Source organism: Poromitra crassiceps (assembly GCF_964638095.1).
Source record: "Poromitra crassiceps genome assembly, chromosome: 23".
Classification (NCBI taxonomy): domain Eukaryota; kingdom Metazoa; phylum Chordata; class Actinopteri; order Beryciformes; family Melamphaidae; genus Poromitra; species Poromitra crassiceps.
This window is the reverse complement of record NC_139639.1, coordinates 16143016-16165707: the sequence shown is the minus strand read 5'-3', so window position 1 is coordinate 16165707 and position 22692 is coordinate 16143016. Positions and strand designations below refer to the sequence as shown.

Here is a 22692-nt window from a genome sequence, read left to right as displayed (position 1 = left end):
ATCACTTGTCGTTGGCGAATAAACTGAATGTACCACATATCAGGGGCACGCCAGGTCATTAGATCGATGCCAGTCACAAAGGAGAGGCAGATGAGTTACAGAAGCATTTTTGAAGCCTTGGCAAAATGAGATGCAGATTGTGCAACTCAACATGAGGAAGACGTCCCTGATATTTTGTCCAGTCAGTGGTTCATTGACGGGCAAAACGACTTAATTTCAATGACCGTCTTACGGACTGCGTTGTATCTGTACTCTAATAATGGTTGAGGGTATGAAGTCTGAATTGCCCCAATGTGGTGCCTTATGTTCAAATGAAAAGAACAAATAAAAAACTTCAGCACAGCAATAAAGCCCAATTTATGCTTTGTCTGCCGACACTTTTGAAACGGTCGCATGAGTGAAATTATCACTCCCCCCCCCCCCCACACACACACACATCATATTAGACCGGAGAGTGATGTGTGGCGGGCTGTGATCTAGAACAGGAAGTACATCTGTTCATCTGGGTAGCTAACTCAGCTGTGTGGGATTTGGCGTTCCTCTCACCGGGACGACTACATCGGTGAAGAGATGATCCTCTTTGAGCCTCCCTGGGCACCACTGGCAGCAGGCATCTCACTGAGACCAGCAGAGAGGAGGGTTTAAGGACAGTGGACGTGTTAGTTAGAGCACAAGGAGTCACCGCACCGCTGAGTTAAAACGCACTGTAACTTATACATCACAACACTTTGATGTTGGGGTGAGTGTGAAAAACCGTACAAATCCATAAACTAAATCATTTATTAGAAATACATTGTAAGATGACAGTAGTCTTGACTTTTGATGGACCTCAGCAGCTGCTACTAAATAACACGGTGTCACAGAGAGTTATGGTTTGGCCTTAGAACAAGCCAGTCAAACAGTATAAAGTCTGTGGAGATATCACTGCATTCTCTCCTCACCATCTTCAGGCCACACAGCAGTGGTGGCTCAAAAAGACAGAGGATCTCTCCATTCCTTCCTTCCAGGGTCCAAAATTAACTTCTTTGTCCACCGGCCAAATGGCTAGTGAATGTTAAAATTTTACCAGCCACTCAATAGATTACCATTATTTATTCTGGCTGGTAAGTGAAGTAAATCTACCAGCAAATCACATATTGTACCAGATTTTGGCAGGTGGCTGGTGCTAATTTTGGACCCTACTTCCTTTTCTCTTGTGATCTGCGGTTGCTGTAATGTCTGAATGCCGCATGTCTGCCCACCCCCACCCCCACCCCCCCCCCCCCCCGACAGACATCAGACCCAAGGCTATGTAGGAGTTATGTTCCTCCAGGTTATAGAGAGGGGGCGCGGGGGAGGGCGGGGTGTTATTGATTGCAGCACAGTGTACACTTTCCACTCGTCTTCTTCTGTCCCCGTTCCCTTGACTCATCGTCACTGTTATGTCATGGAGGCTCAGATCCCACCTACAGGGCATCACCGGTGGTCCATGAGGGCCTGGTACTCCCTCTGGTGGGCGAAGAGGCGCAGGAACACCTTGTACTTTCTCTCATAGAAGCTGGAAAAGAAGAAAAGAAAAACAGAATGTACAATTTCAGTTTTTTGTTTGTTTGTTTTTGGCATGTTTTTTTTTAGCGGGGGGGGTTCCTATCTGGAGGAAACCCCAGGGGAGAACATGCAAACTCTGCACAGAAAGGCCCTTTTTGACGACCCCACCTGGGCAGTAGGCACCGAGGACATGGGGATGGGGACACACCCTCAGCGCCCACAGCGTCCCAGGCGGGAATCTAACCCAGGACCTTCTTGCTGTGAGGCGACAGTGCTACCACTGTTCCACCGTGCCATCAAATGTTGCATGGTAACACAACATGCAGGCATCTTACACACTTCAGTTGCACCCAATAGGTCTTTCATTAACCTGGCTTTGACTTGATAGATTGAAAATTGCAGATTTTGGTTACACCTTGAGGCAAATTAATTCACCAATAGTGCTCCCTATTTCTCACATAATTAGTAGTTTCTGTAACTCAGTCAATCAACCTCTATTCATATTGCACATTTCACACCATTTGCAATGTGCTTCACAGTAAAATAGTGCATAAAAAGTGCATGTGTGACAACCACCTTTTGCCCAAAACCACGCCCCCTTTTGGCCAGTCGACATGTAGAGTTAAAATCAGTTCTTCCTTGGCCTATAACCAACCATCATAGGTTTTGTGACCGACTTTTTGAGATGTCCTGCTAACAGACGGCTGATGGACAGACGCAAATCAAGTACGAATATAAGCCCATGCTTTGTCAAAAGAAACCCACAACTATCTCACCTCTGGAGTTCCTGGTCAGGCCGAACAACTCTTCCCACTTTAGCCATTTTCTCCATTGCCTCCTAAAACATGCGTTGTACAGAAAAACATCACTCAATAAATCATTTCATGCACATTCAGTTTTTGGCTTTATGACTGATGTATTGTGGGGCCTCTCTCTGCTGTCTAACCCTCCATAAGCCAGGTGGTTCAGTGCATCCAGCTCCGCGGATCAGACAACAACTGCCTGGATAGTTATGACTGAAAATGGGATGACAGGTGCAGCCTAGTCCAAACAATAACCTCTTATTTTTAGCATATCTGGCTTAAGGGCTCGGCCTCCCCTTGTGCTGCCGAGCTCTGCTAGTGAACTGACGCCGGGCAAAAGCTGGACCACACATTAATTGTCTCCTTTATAGCTTATGGCCACTGTGCACAAGTCTAAGCAAAGATGCCACTTCACCCTTTCAAGGTTCCAGCAGGTGGAAGCACAGAGTCAATAATTATTCGATCTGTGCTGTGCTAAATACAAGGTTTCAGTGGGGTGTGTGTGTGTGTGTGTGTGTGTGTGTGTGTGTGTGTGTGTGTGTGTGTGTGTGTGTGTGTGTGTGTGTGTGTGTGTGTGTGAATGGCGGGGGGGATTTACTTTTTAAATCTAATTTTTAGGGGCATTTTTGGGCCAACTATATTGAACAGTGAAATGAAATAATACATTTGCATTGCATATTGGCAATTAAACATTACATTTGTACCATAGATTTGCTTATTTGAATCCTAGTATAGACCTTATTCGATTGACGTCACTCACGTACTGGCACGCCCACCGCCGCCATATTGTCGACATAGCGCTGCAGTTCTCAAGTGACAGCCTATGTGGAGCAGCGTTTATAGGAAGCTAGCCGCTGTTAGCGTTACCTGTATCGTTCCAATTGTGTTCGGATGGTGACCAGCCGAACACAGGTGGCTGTAATGACAGCAATAAAGTCCCCGTGGTTTGTTTCTATCTCTACCATCCACAGACGTGAAGGGAGCGAGACTGGGGATACGTCGGCAGCACAGGAGAGGTGTGTGGATAGTTAGGAGAAACAGGTGAAACTTTCTGACAGCTCCTCACAGCAAAGTCTGTTCACCTCGTTATTTTATTTATTTATTACAGGCATTAACGGCAGCATACAAACAACAACTGTGGGGTTTTTATTGCTGTCATTAGCATCACTATTTTGTAATGGAACAGAAACAACAATAAGGCTGTTACTAGTTGTCAGCTGCAGCGCTGTGTGCTCGCAGGATGGTATGTCAACAATATGGTGCCGTCCAGGGTTAGCGAATAAGGTCTATACTACAGTATCTCCTAAAATCGGAGATATTTTCCACCGCTTTGGGCTGCATTCTCTGTTGTTTTCTGATCGAAAACCAAATGTGCTGGTCATTAGGTGTTGCAACTATCCGTGCGTAAATGAGCGCACTTGGAGAGGCGCGCCTGGACAGGCGCGTTCACAGCCACAGGAGTACATCTATATGCACGCGCCCAGGCACGAGCGTCAAGAGCGCACCCAGCGCACCTGTAGCAGTGACGTCAAGTCACACCTACACATGTTTTCTCAATGGACTCATTAACGGGGGGTGGGGTTTTCTATATACTATGCTCCTCAAATGATTTCTTGTCAGTGTGTAAAAATAAATGAACGAAAGAGAACACCACTCTCAGTCTGCCTTCTTTCAAACAAAATGATGTCTGCAAAAGCTGGTGCCGAAACCCGGGAAGAGAAAGAAAGAAAAGACGAAAAGTCTATTAGTTTGCATGACAAGAAAGAAGACAGAACAATGGCTGATCGTCTGAAAGCAAAGAGATCTTCACTCCGCGCATCTGTAACAAAACAACTAAACAAGATTGACGATGAACTTGGTAAAAACCAACCAGATACCGACCTACTGGAAGAATTGATGGAACAACTAATGATGAAAGAGGAAGTTTTATACGGAGTGGACGCGGACATTGAGGAACAAACAAAAACGGAGGAATTGGAGGAAGAAGTGACAAGAGCTCTTGAGTACAAGGAACAGATCACACTCAGAAAAACTAAAGTAAGAAGAGCTATGAGGAGAGCGCATACAGATGAAGCTTCGTCTTTAGAAGCGGAGCCCGTGCGTAATAATGTGAAACTGCCAAAACTTGTGATTGATCGATATGCTGGAGATATCAGCCAGTGGCAGTATTTTTGGGGACAGTTTGAATCAGCTGTGCATAAAAATCCCCATCTGACAAAAGCAGACAAGTTTAATTATCTGAGGTCATATCTCACGGGTGCAGCCGCTAATGTGGTTGCAGGCTTGCCATTGACTGAAGCCAATTATGATAATGCAATCCAATTGCTCCAGAACAGGTTTGGTCGAAAGGATTTGGTTATTAATGCCCATATGACCAAACTCCTAAATCTTACTCCTGTTAAAAATTCCACTGATGTTAAAGCCCTCAGATATTTATATGATAACTGTGAAATCCAAATTCGTAGTTTGTCTTCTATGGGAGTCGTTTCCAACACGTATGGTAGTTTGCTGTGTCCCATTTTAATGAAACTCATACCGGAGGAACTGACTGTGGAATTCAGCAGACAAGTAGAAGAAGATGATGTCTGGAAGGTTGAAGAACTGATGGGATTCATTCAGAAAGAGGTGGACAGCCGAGAGCGCGCCGCCAACATGAATCAGAGCGCAAACAAGGAGCGCGTAAAGGAACGTGAAAAGGAACCACATGGCGCATGGGAATTGCGCACAAAACGACATAATCAGATGACAACATCTGCGCTTTATTCCTCAAATCAAAAGGACAGACAATATTGTTTTTTCTGTGAGAAATATGATCATCTGTCTAAACGGTGCAATGAGATGTCTGTGCCTGACAAAAGAGACAAATTGAAAAAACAAGGAAGATGCTTTGTGTGTTTTGGAACTCGACATATGGCTAAAGATTGCCGTACCAAAGGCATTTCTTGTGAAAATTGTAATCGACGTCATCACAAAGCCCTTTGCTCCTATGATGGAAATGAATCGACCAATATAAATGATCCAGCTACTGATGCCGTGATTACAATGTCTCCAACTGAATCAAAACGAGAGACAGTTCTCCTTCAAACTGCGACTGTCTGGATAGAGACCCCAGTAAAAAGGCAACTCACCCGGTGTTTGTTTGACGGAGGGAGCCAGCGCAGCTTTGTGTGCCAAAATATCTCCCGTGCGCTAAACCTCCCCAAAATAGGTGAAGAGACTCTTAAACTACACACATTTGGCTCTGGTGTACCAAAAACTATCACCTGTAATAAAGTAAAACTAACATTGAGTAACATCAGAAATGGCCAAAGTGTAGATCTTGATGTTCTAGAAACACCACGAGTTTGTAGTTCTATTATGAGGGTGGCGGGAGAAGAATTACGCAGAGAACTGGAGCGCAAAGGCATGCAACTAGCTGACACGGCCGTGAGTGGAATGGAGATGCAAGAACTCGGAGTATTGATCGGAGGTGATCATTACTGGAAAATTGTGTCTGGAAAATTAGAACGCGCTGGATGCGCTGGACAGCAAATTTGGATGGCTCATACAAGGAGCTGTATCCATGCTGAATGTAACCTCAGAAATAGGACCCACAGATGTTGGAGCTCTACACGTGAGTGTTGGACTGGAAGATCAAATAAATCAAACACTGCGCTCCTTTTGGGAAACTGAATCCATCGGGATTGTAACTGAAAAGGAATCAAAGAAAAGTGACGAGGAGACAATGCAGATTTTTGAAAATACTATCCAGTTCAAAGAATCAAGATATGAGGTAAACTTACCATGGAAAAATGAAAACAATGACCTATCTTCCAATTATCATGTTGCTAAAAGACGTTTTGATCAGCTTATAAAAAAGTTTAAAACTAATGTGCCACTTTTTGACAAATACAGTGCAGTTATTCAGGATTACATCAACGAGGGCATAGTGGAATATGTTAAAGAGGTCAAAACAAATAATCCTCTTTATTATCTTCCACACAGAGCTGTCATTAAAGAGGAGCGTTTAACCACTAAGCTCAGAGTGGTGTTTGATGCCTCTTCAAATGCTCCTGACTGTCTATCTTTGAATGATTGTTTGATGACAGGCCCTAATTTGAATCCTGAATTACTCAGCATCCTGTTAAAATTCAGACAACATAACGTGGCATTTATGGCTGACATAGCAAAAGCTTTTTTGCAAATATCAATTCGTGAGCAGGACCGAGATGTATTAAGATTTCTCTGGATTGATGACCTGCCCAAACCCAATGAAGAAGTCAAAATGAATATTATGCGCATAACCAGAGTCCCTTTTGGCGCATCACCCAGTCCTTTCCTTTTGGCTGCAACCATTAGACACCACTTGAAAAAATACCAACAGCAGTATCCTACTGTAACATCTACACTGGATAAGTGTTTATATGTAGATGATCTGATCTGTAGTGTACCTAGTGTACCAGCAGCCGCCAGCTTATCCATGCAAGCTAAGAGTATCATGCAAGATGCTGGAATGATGCTATGCAAATGGAGCACCAATTCTAAAGAGCTGGAAAACCTGTGGGAGGAAACAATGGAACACACAGTAAGAGGAAAAGTGGAAGTGAAAAATGCTGTGTTAAAGGTTCTTGGACTCACCTGGAGAACGGAAGAGGATGACTTCATTTTTGATTTGACCAATTTGATTGACTTTTTGCAGAATAAAAGAAACACAAAAAGAGGCGTGCTACAAGCTGCTGCGCGCATATTTGATCCAATTGGATTTCTTTCTCCCTTTACCATCAGAGTAAAATGTCTTTTCCAGCAAATGTGGGAACGTGGATTGGAATGGGACAATGATCTTCCTGATGACCTTTCATGTCTATGGCATCAGTGGTGCACAGAGCTGCCTGACATCAGAAAAATAAACATAGCCAGATGTTATCATGCAGCGCTTGTGGATCAGAACGCATCTGTGAAAAAAGAAGTACATGTTTTCTGTGATGCCAGTGAAAGAGCATATTGCGCAGCTGCGTATCTGCGAGTCATACCAGAAGATGGTGAGTGCACAGTAACTCTTATAACATCTAAAACAAGAGTGGCTCCTCTGAAAAAGGTCACTCTACCTAGACTTGAATTACTTGGTGCCCTTATTGGAGCTAGACTTAGTCAATACGTCATCACACATCTGGACATGGAAAAGAGCCAAGTAAAACTGTGGACTGACTCTATGATTGCTTTGCATTGGATAAAGAGTTCGGCCAAACAGTGGAAACCCTTTGTGGAAAACCGAGTCAGAGAGATACAGAGTTTAACTGAACCTGCACAGTGGAACCACTGCAGTGGAATTGAAAATCCAGCAGATGTCGCAACAAGGGGGATCAGTGTAAACAAATTAAAAGAAAATTCACTTTGGTGGACTGGTCCAATGTGGCTCAAACAAAGAGAAATTAATTACTGTCAAAAAGAAACTGAAGCACCTGAAGATCAAATTGTAAAAGAAAATCTAGCTGTAGTCGAAATTACAAATTTGGCAAATTCTGAAAGCTCAAATAAAAATGAATTGCTGGAGTTGAAAAACTATAGTGATCTTAACAGAGTTTTGCATGTAACAGCTTGGGTCAAAAGATTCATAAACAATGCAAGAGGAAAACAAAAATGCACTGGAGCATTGAAGAATGAGGAAATCACTGAAGCAGAGCTTTATTGGATTCAAGTGACCCAGAACAAAAGTTTCTCTGATGAAATTTCACGTTTGAAAAGAGGTCAAGAACTAAATGCTCACTCTAAAATCCAGCTTCTCAGACCTTTTTTGGATGACCAAGGAATACTCAGAGTGGGAGGTAGATTGCAGATGACCAACTGGAAATTTGAAGAAAAACATCCCTGCATTCTTCCTGCAAATGAGACATTTCCAGAGTTAATAGTGAAAAAATGTCATAAACAAGTGATGCATTCCGGTCTCCAAGACACCCTTAATCAAGTAAGAGAGAGATTCTGGATAACAAAAGGACGACAACTGACGAAAAGAATGGTACATGCTTGTCTAATCTGTCGTAAATACAAGGTCAAACCTGCTCAGCAGATTTCAGCACCTTTACCTAGACAGCGCCTCGAGGAAGCGCCTCCTTTTGAAATCACAGGAGTGGATTTTGCTGGACCTTTGTATTGTAAATTCCACGACAAAGCTTACATCGCTCTTTTCACCTGCGCAGTCACCCGAGCTATTCATTTAGAATTAGTGACTGATATGACCACTGAAAACTTTTTATTGGCTTTTCGCCGTTTTGTGTCACGCAGAGGACTTTGTCACACTATTTACTCGGACAATGCAAAAACATTCAAAAGAGCTGACAAAGAATTGAAAGTATTATGGGATTCCCTGTCATCAAAAGAAATACAGGAATTCTTTGCAGAAAAACGAATAACATGGAAATTCATTGCTGAAAAGGCCGCTTGGTGGGGTGGCATGTGGGAGAGAATGGTGAGATCAGTGAAGACCTGTCTGCGCAAAGTGATTGGAAAAGCATCCTTGAGGTATGAAGAAATTGAAACGCTTCTGACAGAAGTTGAAGCTGTTGTTAATTCTCGTCCTATCACTTATACCCACACAAGCAGTGAGGAACCTGTCCCACTATCTCCATCTCACTTTCTGATTGGACAGCGTCTGACCACGCTTCCCTCAATGGGCAACGCAGTATCAACAGTACCCGATGTAAATCGTGACCAGTTGAACAAGCGATGGAAATACAGACAGCGAATTATGAATAAATTCTGGATTCAATGGAAAAAGGAGTATCTGATGGAATTGCGGTCAGCCCACTGCTCCTCTTCTGTAAAAAGCTCTATGGATCTAAAACCTGGAGATGTTGTATTAATCAATGAGGATAAACTGCCCAAACATCTTTGGAAAATGGGAAGAATAACCGAAGTCTACGTCGGCAGAGATGGAAAGGTGCGTTCTTGTCTTGTTATGCTACCTTCCAAAATTAATCTGAGAAGACCTGTACAATTACTGTATCCTCTTGAATTGAATTAATTGATGAGTTGACAGGAGTCAGTCTCATCGGCCGGGAGTGTTGCAACTATCCGTGCGTAAATGAGCGCACTTGGAGAGGCGCGCCTGGACAGGCGCGTTCACAGCCACAGGAGTACATCTATATGCACGCGCCCAGGCACGAGCGTCAAGAGCGCACCCAGCGCACCTGTAGCAGTGACGTCAAGTCACACCTACACATGTTTTCTCAATGGACTCATTAACGGGGGGTGGGGTTTTCTATATACTATGCTCCTCAAATGATTTCTTGTCAGTGTGTAAAAATAAATGAACGAAAGAGAACACCACTCTCAGTCTGCCTTCTTTCAAACAAAATGATGTCTGCAAAATTAGGCTCACATGAAACACCTACGGTGGCCCACAGGAGACAATTATGTCTCCATGAAAAAATGTGAATGGGGTGAAATGCAAAGAGGGCTACCTCCTAGTTTCGAGGGAATTCTTTGGCCCATCATTTTTAATTTCACATTAACATTTTATGAACTTTCAAGGGTAGTTTTTGCCCCTGTTAACTCCTGACCACAGTTAACATGTGTCTGTGTTACACTCCACCTGTATACTGCTGTAGTCCCGTGACGCACATGCACCCAGGACTGCTGCTCCGATCAACACAGCCTCCGTCTGTTCAGGCAGCACCACAGGCAGTCCTGAACATACAAAACAGGCCGGAAAGAAATGGAAAAGGGTAACTTTCTGGATTGCCCTAGGAATTTCCATGTAAATGTATATGTAATGTCTCTCTCTCTCACTTCCCCTTGCATCATAACAACTGAAGTTAAATATAGCCCAATGAAATGTTGAAATAGGAAAAAGGTTAGTTTTCAAAATCGCATAATAGAAATCCTTATAGTAATAGTAATTCCTGTAGCAACCGTGAAGGTTGGGATAAAATTCAGTTCTGATGTTTGATGTGTTTGGGTGGCATGTCTCTATCTAATTTGTCATTTGCAACACTGTATTAAACACTCTCAACTCCTGTAACCCCCCCCCCCCTCCTCCTCCTTTACTATAATTTCATACCTGTAGCATTGGCATGAATCTGTACAAAGAGGGGGTTTTTGCTCAGCCCTCCGCACAGGAAGAGGGTTGTGATGTCATGTCCTGCCTCCGCCATGGCCTCCAGAATGTGACGCGTACCGAGCTGAAACCAGAGAAGAAGACACGGAGGGGGGCGGGCGGGGTAACAACAAGAAACCAAATACAACCTTTCATTGTGGTTAAAGGTATATGATGTAAGCCAGAGAGGCACAGAGGAACATGCAATCTGACACACGAAAACACGGTGTACCCACAGCGAGAGCTTGCACAGTGGCCAAATAGAGCAGAGCGAGATCGTCTAGGGTTTGAGACAGCGACAGTCCGATCACCTGCAAAACACAACACAACATGTCGTGTTTCCAATGACCATTGAATTCATATTCATGCAAACACACAAGTCATTTAGGAGGTTCCATGAGGTAAAAGCAGTTGACCCCTGCTCTGCATCGTGATATTAAGATATCAGCCAGGCCCAAGCCCTGTCCCCTCACCATGCCCTTCAAGGTGGGGTCGGCCAGTGGAGACCTGTTGCCATGGAAGTCCGGCCACAGGTGAAGACTGGAGCCCAGCAGGTCAACAGGAGACTGGGCCTCAGCCATGGAGCACAGGTGGGTGTTCAGACAGGTGTAGATGTTGTAGATGTCATCGGGAAATCTGGATCAACGGACGGACAGTACCGGTAATCATCATCATCGTGAATTGTTTATATTGAGTATATGGAGGATGGGCAATGAGAAATTCAGTCTTGTTCAGAAAAACCACCCTTTTTGGATGCTGATGATTTGTTTAAGAAATACTGCTAACAATAGACAGGGAGCAGATACACTCCCAGGCAAAAGTTTGGACACATCAAATCAAAATTTCCTGTATTTTTAGTACTATTTTTCACATTTTAGAATCGTAGTAAAGACTATGAAACAACACAAATGGAATTGTCCAGTGATCAAAGTGTTGACAGCAGCATATAGGGAGACATTCTGGAGACTTTAGTCACACTAGTACGTAGTCTCAACAACAAGGACTAAATAGATACATCAGCAGCAACAGAATATCCCGGCAAACATTTAGATGTTGAATGACCGTTGCTGGGACATCCAATCAAGATGTCCCGTTATGGTTAAAAAAAAGAAGTTACCTGCACGTCAGCTGGACGTGCTTCCTGGACGTCACCACAACGTTGAAATATGTCCTTACCACAACAGGCATATTCAGCAATTGTGCTAGGTGTATGTGCACAGTGTACATTCAGTTTGGTATGTCCAGATTTAAAAAGAAAATTGCTACATAAAAAAAGAAACAAAATGTATCTCCACGAAAGGGCCGCGAACCCGGACCTCCCATGCCATCTCATTGCTGAAGTTTCGATGAGCACCTCGAACATATAAACCGTTTACACAACGGAGGCTGCGGTTTGCTGTTGCCGAGGCAACAGCAAAGGTTACTGAGTCCACTGCCCAACGGCAATTACCGTTGTGGCAGTTGTGCCCAGTGCAACAACACGTTTAAAACCAGCACTTTTTGCCATCCTCACTCCAACAAAAAGTTTTCCATAAAAAATGTCATCACTTGTGCCTCCACTTTTGTTGTATATCTGTTACGTTGTCCCTGTGGTCTTGTCTATGTGGGCAAAACCACCAGAAAATTAAAGATGCGTATAAGTGAACATAAAAGCTCCATACGCAGGAACGACCGGAATTATCCAGTCGCAGTGCATTTTAATGATGCCAAACATGATATCTCAACCTTACGCTTCTGTGGCATAGAACAGGTCAGCCTACCTCCTAGAGGGGGCGACCATGACGCCCTTTTGAAAAAACGAGAAGCTTTTTGGATTTTCACTCTACAGACTTTGTCACCAAAGGGCTTAAATGACGAATTTCTCTTACAAGTTATGTTGTAATTATCTGTGTGTACATTTTTAAGACTTTTTTGTAGCAACCATTTTATTTTTGCTACCATAATATCCTCTGTATATGTTTTAACACTTGTCTTTCTTCTTTTATAGGGACAGAATCTAGGATGTTTTTTCTTCCCTAGTGGCCACCAGAATCCCATGTTCAAGTATTCTGTCTTCCATGTAATACAGGGCTCGACCCTTTTCCTGTTATGATGTTGTTGTTTTTCTTATATTTTGTGTAATTTTGGCCATCACCTGTATATATTGTATTATAAATAAGCCAGGGTGTATGGCCTATTATACAGGGTGTATGGTGTATTCTCTCATATATTTTCAGTCTTCTGGCTTACACCTGCCATTCTCCATCTGGTAATTATCATCAATTATGATGTCAGGATACAATGCTGCGACCCAATTGGTCCACATATTTGTTTGCCAGCCTATTTAACTGGGTCCCTCCTTCTTCCCTGTAAAATGAATCTGATGAAGGTCGTGATGACCGAAACGTTATTCTTCTATTAAACTTTTATTTGCATTTGGAGACAGTGTGCGGGAGTTACTTCTTTCTCACTTTGGCCTGTCTGAACGACATTTGCTGGGACAGTACACACCCTTACTAAGTTTCTAAGCTTCCTAAGCTTGATCAAAAGTCAGCTGGACAAGATGACGCTGCTGATAAAAGGTTTTTGGGAAGCCCAGCCCTGGCTGCATTAGCTCACCTCAGTCGCGCCTGTTCCTGGAGCTGGGAGAAGGCTGCATGGCTCTCCACCATGTGGTCAATCTGAGGGAGGGAGGAGGGACACAGAGTGAGCACAGAAAACGTCAGAGGAAGGATCGGAAATGACACCGTTTACGTGCAAATTAGCCTACCACTCATGGAAGCTTGACCATCAGTTAATTGTGATTTTACGGCTGCTCAATGACTTAAAGGTCTACCTTATAGCTTTTCATTGGTTTCTCTAGCAAAATCTATGAGCAACCAACTGAGATGAAGGAAAGGTTGCACAGAACAAAGAAAAAGAAAAAATATCAAACTTTGTGAGTCATCCAAATCAGATCTATACTATTTAAAAAGCTGAAATCAAGAATCGCCCTGTTTACATTAATATGCATCTTGTATCTGAATTGTGTCTCAATATGATTTTGCTGGATTACATTTAAAACTGAAATTAAACAGTGACTCCAGTACAGGCGGTGAAATCTGATTTCTCTTTCCCTCGCAAAACAGACACTGCTCCGCACTTCCTCTCATAATTTCCCCAAAACTGACAGTAAACGCCTCGCTTTGTTTGTTCCCTTCCGCGAGTATCATGAGTCATGACAATCCATTTTGGATGCGGGCCAATGATTCATTCAATATTACCATTTATTATTTTTCAGTGTAAACATATTGTGATGATATGGTGATGCCTGAATTGATGAGAATAAGAAGATTCTGTTCATGACATATCAATATCGTGATAAAGACCTCATGATAGTGATTTCAACCATATCACCCATTCCTATATCTGAGCCCGCTGTTTGATATGTGTGCATTTCCTCATTGGATCTCTATGTGAAAGCTTACTTCCAATTACATAGTGTCTAAATATGGAGACACTTTTGTTGTTAATGTGGCCAAATGTGTACATTTACACTTAGATTTTATGCATTTCTGCTCTATCCTAATACAATCCGCTGTTAATGCCAGGCTGAAGGGGGTCAGTAGCACCATGCATTTATGTCACCCATCCATAAAGCTGTAGAAAGCCGGTGGACTAACCAGTCTCCCAGTAGCACTCTGGCCTCCCTCGTTCAGCCACATGTCAGGCACCATGGCAGACAGGCAGGGGCCCCACACCCCCGGGACAAACAGAGGCTCCTGGCTGATCTGAAGGAGGTAAAACACAGAAGGCTTTTGTTAAGATCGCATATTAATACAAATACATAGACATATAACCACTGATTAAACATACAAAACACTGATCAATTCTCCTTATGCAGCCCCGCCCACTTGACCCGTTGTATCACGACTTCCTGTTCAAAACACCAGCTGTTTTACCTGCTCAAACTGGTCCGACTCACCTGGTCAATCTCACATTATGAGTCAGACTAGGTTTATGAGTCACAGGAAGTGTAAATACAATCGGACCCTCCGATTGTATTTACACTTCCTGTTAGTCTCTAACAACGGTCTCTTCTGAATAAGGTGAATAGAAAAACAAGTAGTAACTACTATTCATAAAGGTTTTCGCAGCTTACTCATGCATCAACTGCTGATTAACTGTGTGGGAAAAGTACTTAAAGTCTATATATAAGATAAAATTGCAGTGAAAGTAGTGTGATCTAATCTTTCTACCGTACATAACATTCAAGTTCAAAGATATGAATTTAATTCAGCATGGTCTGGCCCCGGTCATCAGTATGAATGGGGAGGAAGACTTATCTTACTTATCTTGACAGATGACTTATTGTTTATTAAGATCTCCATTAGTTGCCACGCATGGTAGCAGCTACTCTTCCTGGGGTAGTAGTACACAGCATAAAATAACATAACATACATTTAGTAACCCTTACATGAAGCAGAAACCTAAATCCCCTCCAGCCACCACCCACAGCCCCCTTACATGTGCATTATCTGTGTAGCAGATTAGTGTGCATCACCTCAGAGGAGTAGAGTCACGTTCAAGAGGACAACGGGCCTATTTGTTGAGTATATGATCAGTTATTGGATGGGCTTGGATTAGTCATGTCATGATGTCATCTTCTCAGAAGAGTATTGTGTGTCACCGTCAGAACAAAGCACTGCTGGACTGCTTATCAGAAACAAAACTGGGATATTTTTCTTCCTTTACAGAATTTTATCCTGGATCTTAGATCCTAGATTTATTTTATTAAATACAATGTTCCTTTCTTCTATTTCTATTTTATTTTATTTTCATGCTGTGGTCAACAAAACGTGACATCTTTCATCACGTGTTCTGAAGGGTAATAGATGGGTGGTATGAGTGGGCGTCGGGCAAGAAGAAGAGAAGAGATTGGGAAGAGATTTATTTGACTCATCCTGGCTAGTTACCCTGTATCAGTAATGTGCTTGTATTGAATGAATGGTGTCAATAAAAAATGTATCACACAAAAAATCACCCCTGAATAGTGTGGAAACAACTTTTCTGCTTACAAGAGCAATGCAGCTGTGAACTACTCACTGCCATGTGACAGGTAGACGTCCCGCAGATCATGGCCATGCGTGAGCTGATGGGCTGGTCCTCACAAGGCAGGTGGAAGCCTTTCACATCTGCACCTATCACACCTGGAAGGAGCACAATTACTGAAATAAATGCTCCTTTTGTTCAAGGGCTGGGCAAGATATTATATCGATATACCGTAGGAATGTCACAATATAGCGTCCCACAATATATCGCGATATCAAAACGTGACAATATGTATCGTTGAAATGAAATCTCATATCGCGAGAAAAAGAAGCTGAACATGGTGGCACTGATCTGCATCTGATTGCATGCTCGCTCTCCTTTTCATTGCTTTGTTTGAACAGACGAGGGACGTTACAGACACGGAGGATGAAAATGGTGAAATTACTCAAATTAGCGTGGAGGATGCCCCCTCAACTTACAAATCGATGGCAAAAAAATATTGTTAAAATATCGTATCGTATCATTAGCGTGGACCCAATATCGTGTATCGTATCGTATCGTGAACTGAGTGTATGGTGACACCCCTAATATACCGTGATATAAGACGAGATAACATCTTAGATTTTGGATATCTATTGTGATAAGGCTGCATTACAGTGATGTGATTTTCTGAACTTACCACATGGTTCTAGCTGTTCTATTATTTGCCTTTACCCACTTAGTCATTATATCCACATTACTTATGATTATTGATCAGAAATCTCATTGTGTAAATATTTTGTCAAACCAGCAATAGTCATCTCTACAATATTGCCACAATATCAATTTTGAGGTATTTGGGCAAAAATAATGTGACATTTGATTTTGTTCATATCGCCCAGCCCTATGTTGTTGACATTATTTTCAAGTCCTGAATATCTGAACGTGTGTTTGTTGAATAAGAGCATTTTGGAGGACCCGACGCAAAGTTTACACGTCTCCATTGGGGACCAATCAGTCACTGACAAATCAGTCTGACTCACGGAGCTTTGAAGTCCTTGCCCCGACCTTCGCGTGGAATTCAGCAGTGACACTAACTGCTGGAATAATGTTTGTCAAGCTGGTTTGAGTTGAAGCTGGGAGGTACATGCAGGAGGGTCTACATCACCCTGACATGTACAACAACTAAAAGCGCAGAGTGTTTTAACCTCTGGCCGATACAACAATGTGTGATCGGCAGAGGTCACAGCTCGGGGTCAGAGGGCGAAGTTCACGAGCAGTTTAACTCCCTGAACAAAACCAGATGGTCAAGGTCTGATTTCTGGGAGCTGGGAGCTGAGGAAAGGTCTGCTGCTGAAATACAACATGATGATATACAACATCAGCAATCATCAGGTGCCTTCCAAAAGACTGTTAAAAGCTGCTATAGGCAGGATCTGTGAGTAAAACTACACCTGTCTTCTCAGCCTCCCATCACAGTGCGGCCGGCTGAGATGCAATAGATTCCCCTAATTTGCCCAGATGGAATTTTGCAATCAGGTATGGACACTTCTCTGCTTGTAGGAAGTGGCGAATTCTTTGCTGTTCTGCACGCGACACGGACATTGCTCGAGGGGCGGGGGTGGTTATGATGCGTTTGCATGGCCGCGCCGCGCGCTGACAAACGGACAATTGTGTTAACATATAAACCCCATCCGTAATGTCTGGATATTTTCGGGAGTTCAATCCATGTCTGAAAAGAGCTTAAAGCAGGACTAAACCCCCCAGATTTCTTGCAAAACGGCACTCCACTCGATCCGAAAACCCCGCAGGCAAGATGGCCGCCCACACTCCCCTCTTTAGCTGGCAGAATGCCTCCCCCATAAAGTAACATATCTTGGCCAATAAGTATGTAACATACAAAATAAAACAACCCGCAATATCTTAATTTTATGTAGAATGCAGAGGACATATAACTGTTTACCGTAGTTAAACTTGCATTCCAGGAATATTGTGCTCTAAAGATAACGTTAGTGGCTCGAGACCTGAAACCCACACGCTTTGCGCCAGGGTGGTTTTGGCGTAACCTATGTGGGATTCGAAATAACGCATCCGAGATAGAAAACGTTATGAATATAGCCACGTTATAAACAACAAACTAACGCTGGTGATCCGTATGGAAACAGTGTTACTCGAAATGGTTAAAAGTTATATCAATTTGGTCATTCAGTGGCATTTTACTGCCATATAACGTAACTAACTAGCGGCTAATATTAGCCACAGTAGGCATTACCAAGGGATGCATTGGTCTTAAAGGGCTCACGCCGCGTGAACTACAGTAATAATCAATGGGGGGAAAAACAATATTTCACATGAGTGGGGCGCATGCTAAACCCACCGTGTAGTCACGATGTACCAAATATCCCATTCATTTGAGGGCACAAAAAAAAGCAGTGTTCAACCCATAGAGGGAACTTATGCTGCTGAAAATGATACAAATGGTACAATGGTAACAGTTTGGTCTCAAATGTGGAAATGTTGACCAGAATTCTTCACACACCACCCCCAAAGTCATATATTGGTTAAAAGCTGAAAAGAAGTGTTTTGGGGTTTAGTCCTGCTTTAAGATAAATCTATGCTTGTCAAACAGGTCCTATAGGGGATACCTAGGCCACCGGCATGAGCGTCGATGAGGGAAGAACCAACTGCAGTGCCCGGGTCCAAACCCAAATCAGCTGCTGCCTGCTCATTGAGGCCCTCTCCCATAGGGGTCCCAGGAGAACAGGTCAGACTGCCTGGATAGAAACAAACACAACAGAAGAAAAAAATCTATTATAGACAGTGTATTTGGAACAATCGTTAAATCGTTGATGGTATCTATCATTGTAATATTTTCTGATTTTCATATATTATTATAGAAGTATACAATTAATTATGTTTCCTATGTCATGATGATGATATCAAACAAGAAGAATGTTTTGGAGTAATGAACTCAACCATTTCTCTGACCTATTTTGGAACAGTTATTTTCCAAGAGGTCCTCCAGTCCAATAGCAGTCCAAAAACTGGCATCCCATCCCTCTGGGGGGCAATAGGTCCACTTACACACCACAGTACATAAAGACCTGTGGGACATTGCAGAATAGCACTGTGACCTGCCTCACAAGATACTCATCGACTCATTGAGGTGAGCTCCTTGCTATGTCTCCTATGAAGAATGGGGTCTGATGATGAAGGCCAGAATGTCAAAACAAATGACATATTTCTTAGAGATATCCTTGTTAGCAAGGGCAACCACATTATTTTCAATAGGCATTTGATACAAGGATAATGCAGTGGCCCACTAACAAACAAGAATTCTATTCTATAATCTATTATAGCTGCCATTATACTCAACTAGCAGAATATCCGTGCAGTGTTTTGAGTGTGATGTGCATCCCTGTGTGACCGGTGGAGACTGCGCTGCATCGCAAGTTCAGCCATTAATCCGCCCTAATTACCTAATTAAAAAATCCATCTCCGTCAGGTCACCCACAGGGGTGCTCTTTACACTTCCTGAAAGATTCAGCGCAATCGCACGTAAAATGGCATGGCTGTGGCCGAACACAATTTCTGCTCGCTCTCTCACTTACACACAGAGACTTTATAACTACATTTACTTCTTATTCTAGGATAATAACAATCTCTAAGTGATTGTGTCTTTTTGCCTGTGTATCTATTAAAACATTTACACGTTCATATGAAAACATACTGTAGGAATCATTTAGTCATCACAGCTTCTGGTTTAAACAATCACCATCCTGATGCGCCCGAAGCTCACCTTGTCAAAGAGCCGGTTGCCTTCCAAGACAGGAAGTCTGGAAGGTCAAAAAAGTGAGCTGCTTCCTGCCAGCAGCTTTCCCTCAGGTTCTGGTGAAGAGACAAGAGGGAGGGGGGTGTCAAAAAAACTCCCGAGCTCCAAGCAATAAACAGCATGTATGAGTGGATCGTCAGTGTGCCACAATAAAACACTCAACAATGTGCAGGACAAGCCAACAAGTTTAGAAGCATCCGTCCATCAGATGCCTCCAAAGAAAAGGTGGGGAGGTTAAGGTTGAAAAACTTCCCAAAATGACAACAGGCAATATACGACATGTGCACACGCTGACCGCTCGGTACAGACTGCCACAATAAAACGCAGAGAGAGAGAGCAGGGTGGTGGTGACCTCTCTCACCTCTCACCTCTTTGAGCCAGAGCAGCTTAGGGGGCTGCATCTCCGGTGACATGACCCCTCCCACCCTGCGCAGCACCCTGTGGCCGCCGCCGGTTATACGAGCGGCTTGTTCCGCGGCGCGATGGTCCATCCACATCACCACATTCCTCTCTCTCTCACCTGGAGGAAAGGCTGGGTTTTAGTGATAGCAAACAAACAAACAAACAAACAAAACACCTAGGGCTGGTTGGACTGAATTCCACAGGTCCTGGTCCAAGGTTAGAATGCTCTTTTGGGAGACATGGATATCTAACATTTGGGCAGCATGGTGGCGTACTGAGTAGCGATAACAGTCTATCATCCCAAGTATCTGGTTTCTTTCATATCACAAGTATATATAATTCTATTTGCAAAAATACAACCATATTGGAAGCATTACAAATTTCATAAGATGAGTCATGACTTTGATAGGACCTGACAATATGCTTTACTTTCATTGCAGCACTCATTTTGTCAGAGAGGGTGTCATTTGGATGGAAACTCGCCAATTTATGTCCCATATTACGTACCATAATATAATAATATATATAACTGGACAGACTGAGTGCTGAGAGTGATGTGTGAGGAGCCAGCGGTCCAGTGATGTGTCACTCACCATCCTGACTGACTGGCACAGGCTGGAAGTTCCGGTCCAAAACCACCAGAGAGCAGGTGGCGTCAAAGCCGATCCCTCGAACCTGACTCCTCTCCACACGCTCTTGACTAATAACTTTCTGGAACAGAAACACCATACAGTCTTAAACAGATTAGGTCAATCATCGTAAGCAACGGTACAATGTATATTATGGAGTGATCATAACTAGGTCATGCATGAAAGAATATATGACTTAGCACTACTGTATAGTTCAAAGTCAGCCATGTGTGGGTTTCAGTGACTGGTTACTAAAACTACTTATTATTAGTGTTATAGTTGTTTTCTGCACAAGCAATCAACACTAGGCATGCAGCAGCAAATCTGATGTAACCTAACTAGCCTACATGTAGAGAAAATGTAAAGTTGTCTTCTCTCACAAAAGATAGGGTCAAATTACAGTGTTTCATTGACATTGACACAAACCACTTGTCATTTTAGTTCCTGTTACCTTGACAACCCTGCAGCATTTGTCCCAGATGTCAGTGGAGGACTGGACATAGTGGTCAGACTGGGGCTCCCAGATCTTGATGGACATCTTTGCGGAGCACTTCAGGCGCCCATCCCGGGTCACCAGGGCAGCCCTCACACTGGCAGTGCCCACATCCACCCCGACATAATAACTCTCTGCCAGTGCAGGCTGCGCCATGTGGATTCAGACCTGAAGAGAAGAGATCATTGTCGACGTGTCAACAATTTATAACAGGATGTGTTTGCAGTAGATGCAAGTCAACAGAGACATCAACCTATTTATTTCACAGATTTGTCTTTTAAAAATGTTATTTTGCTACATCTTGGCACAACATTCATGGCATTTTTTCGTTGTCGCTGGGCATGACTGAGCGGGCGGTGCTGCAGCTGCTGCACTGAAAAATGATAGAAGGAATTTTCTCCAGGAATCTGCACAGAATTACAGGTCGAGTACGCACAACAGAAATAGTCAAGCACTGTGAACCTTTGCACATTAGTCAGTACAACAGTGGTGAACTTACCCGCTAGCCAAAATGTTATTTTAGAGCAGAAAACATCACGTTTTCGCAAATGTCCCGTCTGAACAGCGTACTTTGAACCGGGAGGGGAGGAGGGAGGGACCCATATGAGAGAACGGAACGCGAAAGTGGCCAAAAAGGGCCTGGTCGCATGTATCTGGCGAACCTATTCCATTCCAGCCATAATGGGTTCCTACGTCGATTTCCTGATTTGATTACTTATAACAGACAAAGGATTATCTCTGTCTCAATCTCTCCCAGTAGCAGTTACTAGTATATGCAACGACACAATGTAAAAATAAATAACAACACAATTATAAACTACAAATAGCCTAGGCTACATTATATTTTGACCAAATATGATTTAAGTAGGCTAATGATTCTCAAACCTTTTCATATAAAGACCCCTAATTTGGTCCACATTAGGGCCATGGACCTCAATTTGATTAGATTTGTTTTTCTCTGACCCAAATCTGAGATTTATTTATTTATTAACGGGGTATGATTTTGTCCAGAAGACATCCATGACTAGTGTTGCAGGCAGAGAGATAACAGAGATAGGTCCTAGTCATTTTTCAAAATGATTTCTAAAACAAAAGCAGAAAACAAAAAAACAATAAAGTGAAAATAAACTCACTAGTGAGTACCACAGACACACCAAAAGTCCCTATGGGGGTGTTGACGCACACATATCCAGAGATCTAAGTCAAGTTTTGTGAGGTGGCCAATACATAATTATTGGATTATGAATGCACTGTTATAGGACAAAACAGAGGCCTTATTGCCAAAATAAAAAGTCAGATATAAAGCAAGAAGCTGCCATCAAAAACAATGAATTTCTGTCCAACTTTCTGCTCGACTCCATTGTGTTCTTTTCTTCGAGGAGATAAGCAGCTGTCTAAAGGAAACGGTGCTGGCTGTGATCAGGCTGTTTGGGCCAGGGATGAACAGTGGAGACGGTGCTACGGAGAACAAGCAAGCAGCGGGACAGGAAGAAACAGATGGTCCTTAACAAACACTGCGGTGACCATGTTTGAAATCTCATCTGTCTCTCTCACTGCTTGTAGTCTGTGTGTGTGTATTCGCATGTGTGTGTGTGTGTGTGTGTGTGTGTGTGTGTGTGTGTGTGTGTGTGTGTGTGCGTGCGTGCGTGCCTGCATGTGTGCGCACGCGCATGTGTGTGTGTGTGATTTCTCCCTGGCTGGTCCACGCTTGAAGGTAATCTAAACTTCACTCCGTTGATAGATCAACACATATTCTCTCTGTGTGTTTTGGTCTCATGGAAGGGTGTGTTGCATGCATGGGCCCTGTCCCACCTCTGTGCAACAAAAGCAGGCCTGTTGCGGGGCAGGCTAGGGCCAACCCCCTGATTAGAAAAGTGCATGCAGTGGAAACAGCTGGCCGGCCGGGGCAGGGTAGGAGGGAAGCGCTGTTATCTAAAGGTGACCCC

At 43.2% G+C, this 22692-nt stretch overlaps 1 protein-coding gene across 2 annotated transcripts; it reads right to left on the bottom strand.

The window, feature by feature from the left end:
* Positions 1-1328: 1328 nt before the first annotated feature.
* fggy (FGGY carbohydrate kinase domain containing) lies at positions 1329-21341 on the bottom strand. 2 transcript variants are annotated; one of them, XM_083659363.1, is made up of 16 exons: positions 21246-21341; positions 20705-20914; positions 20218-20335; positions 19591-19742; positions 19190-19278; positions 18379-18494; positions 18036-18164; positions 15466-15569; positions 14043-14150; positions 13000-13061; positions 10875-11037; positions 10638-10712; positions 10366-10486; positions 9898-9992; positions 2304-2365; positions 1329-1537 (listed from the first exon to the last, which is right to left on the bottom strand). In XM_083659363.1, the coding sequence occupies exons 2-16, from the start codon at positions 20900-20902 to the stop codon at positions 1456-1458; spliced, it is 1674 nt and encodes a 557-aa protein (XP_083515489.1). In that variant the 5' UTR covers positions 20903-20914; positions 21246-21341; the 3' UTR covers positions 1329-1455. The 2 variants fall into 2 exon arrangements, with proteins under 2 accessions (XP_083515489.1, XP_083515490.1); XM_083659364.1 differs by lacking the exons at positions 1329-1537; positions 2304-2365 and adding an exon at positions 8038-8185.
* Positions 21342-22692: the final 1351 nt, after the last annotated feature.

Coding starts and splice junctions, on each gene's coding strand:
- fggy (XM_083659363.1), bottom strand. CDS start 20,902: ATGGCGCAGCCTGCACTGGCAGAGAGTTATTATGTCGGGGTGGATGTG. Junction 18,165..18,378: donor AAATAACTGTTCCAAAATAG/GTCAGAGAAATG, acceptor GTTTCTATCCAG/GCAGTCTGACCTGTTCTCCT. Junction 10,713..10,874: donor ACCCCACCTTGAAGGGCATG/GTGAGGGGACAG, acceptor TGTGTTTTGCAG/GTGATCGGACTGTCGCTGTC.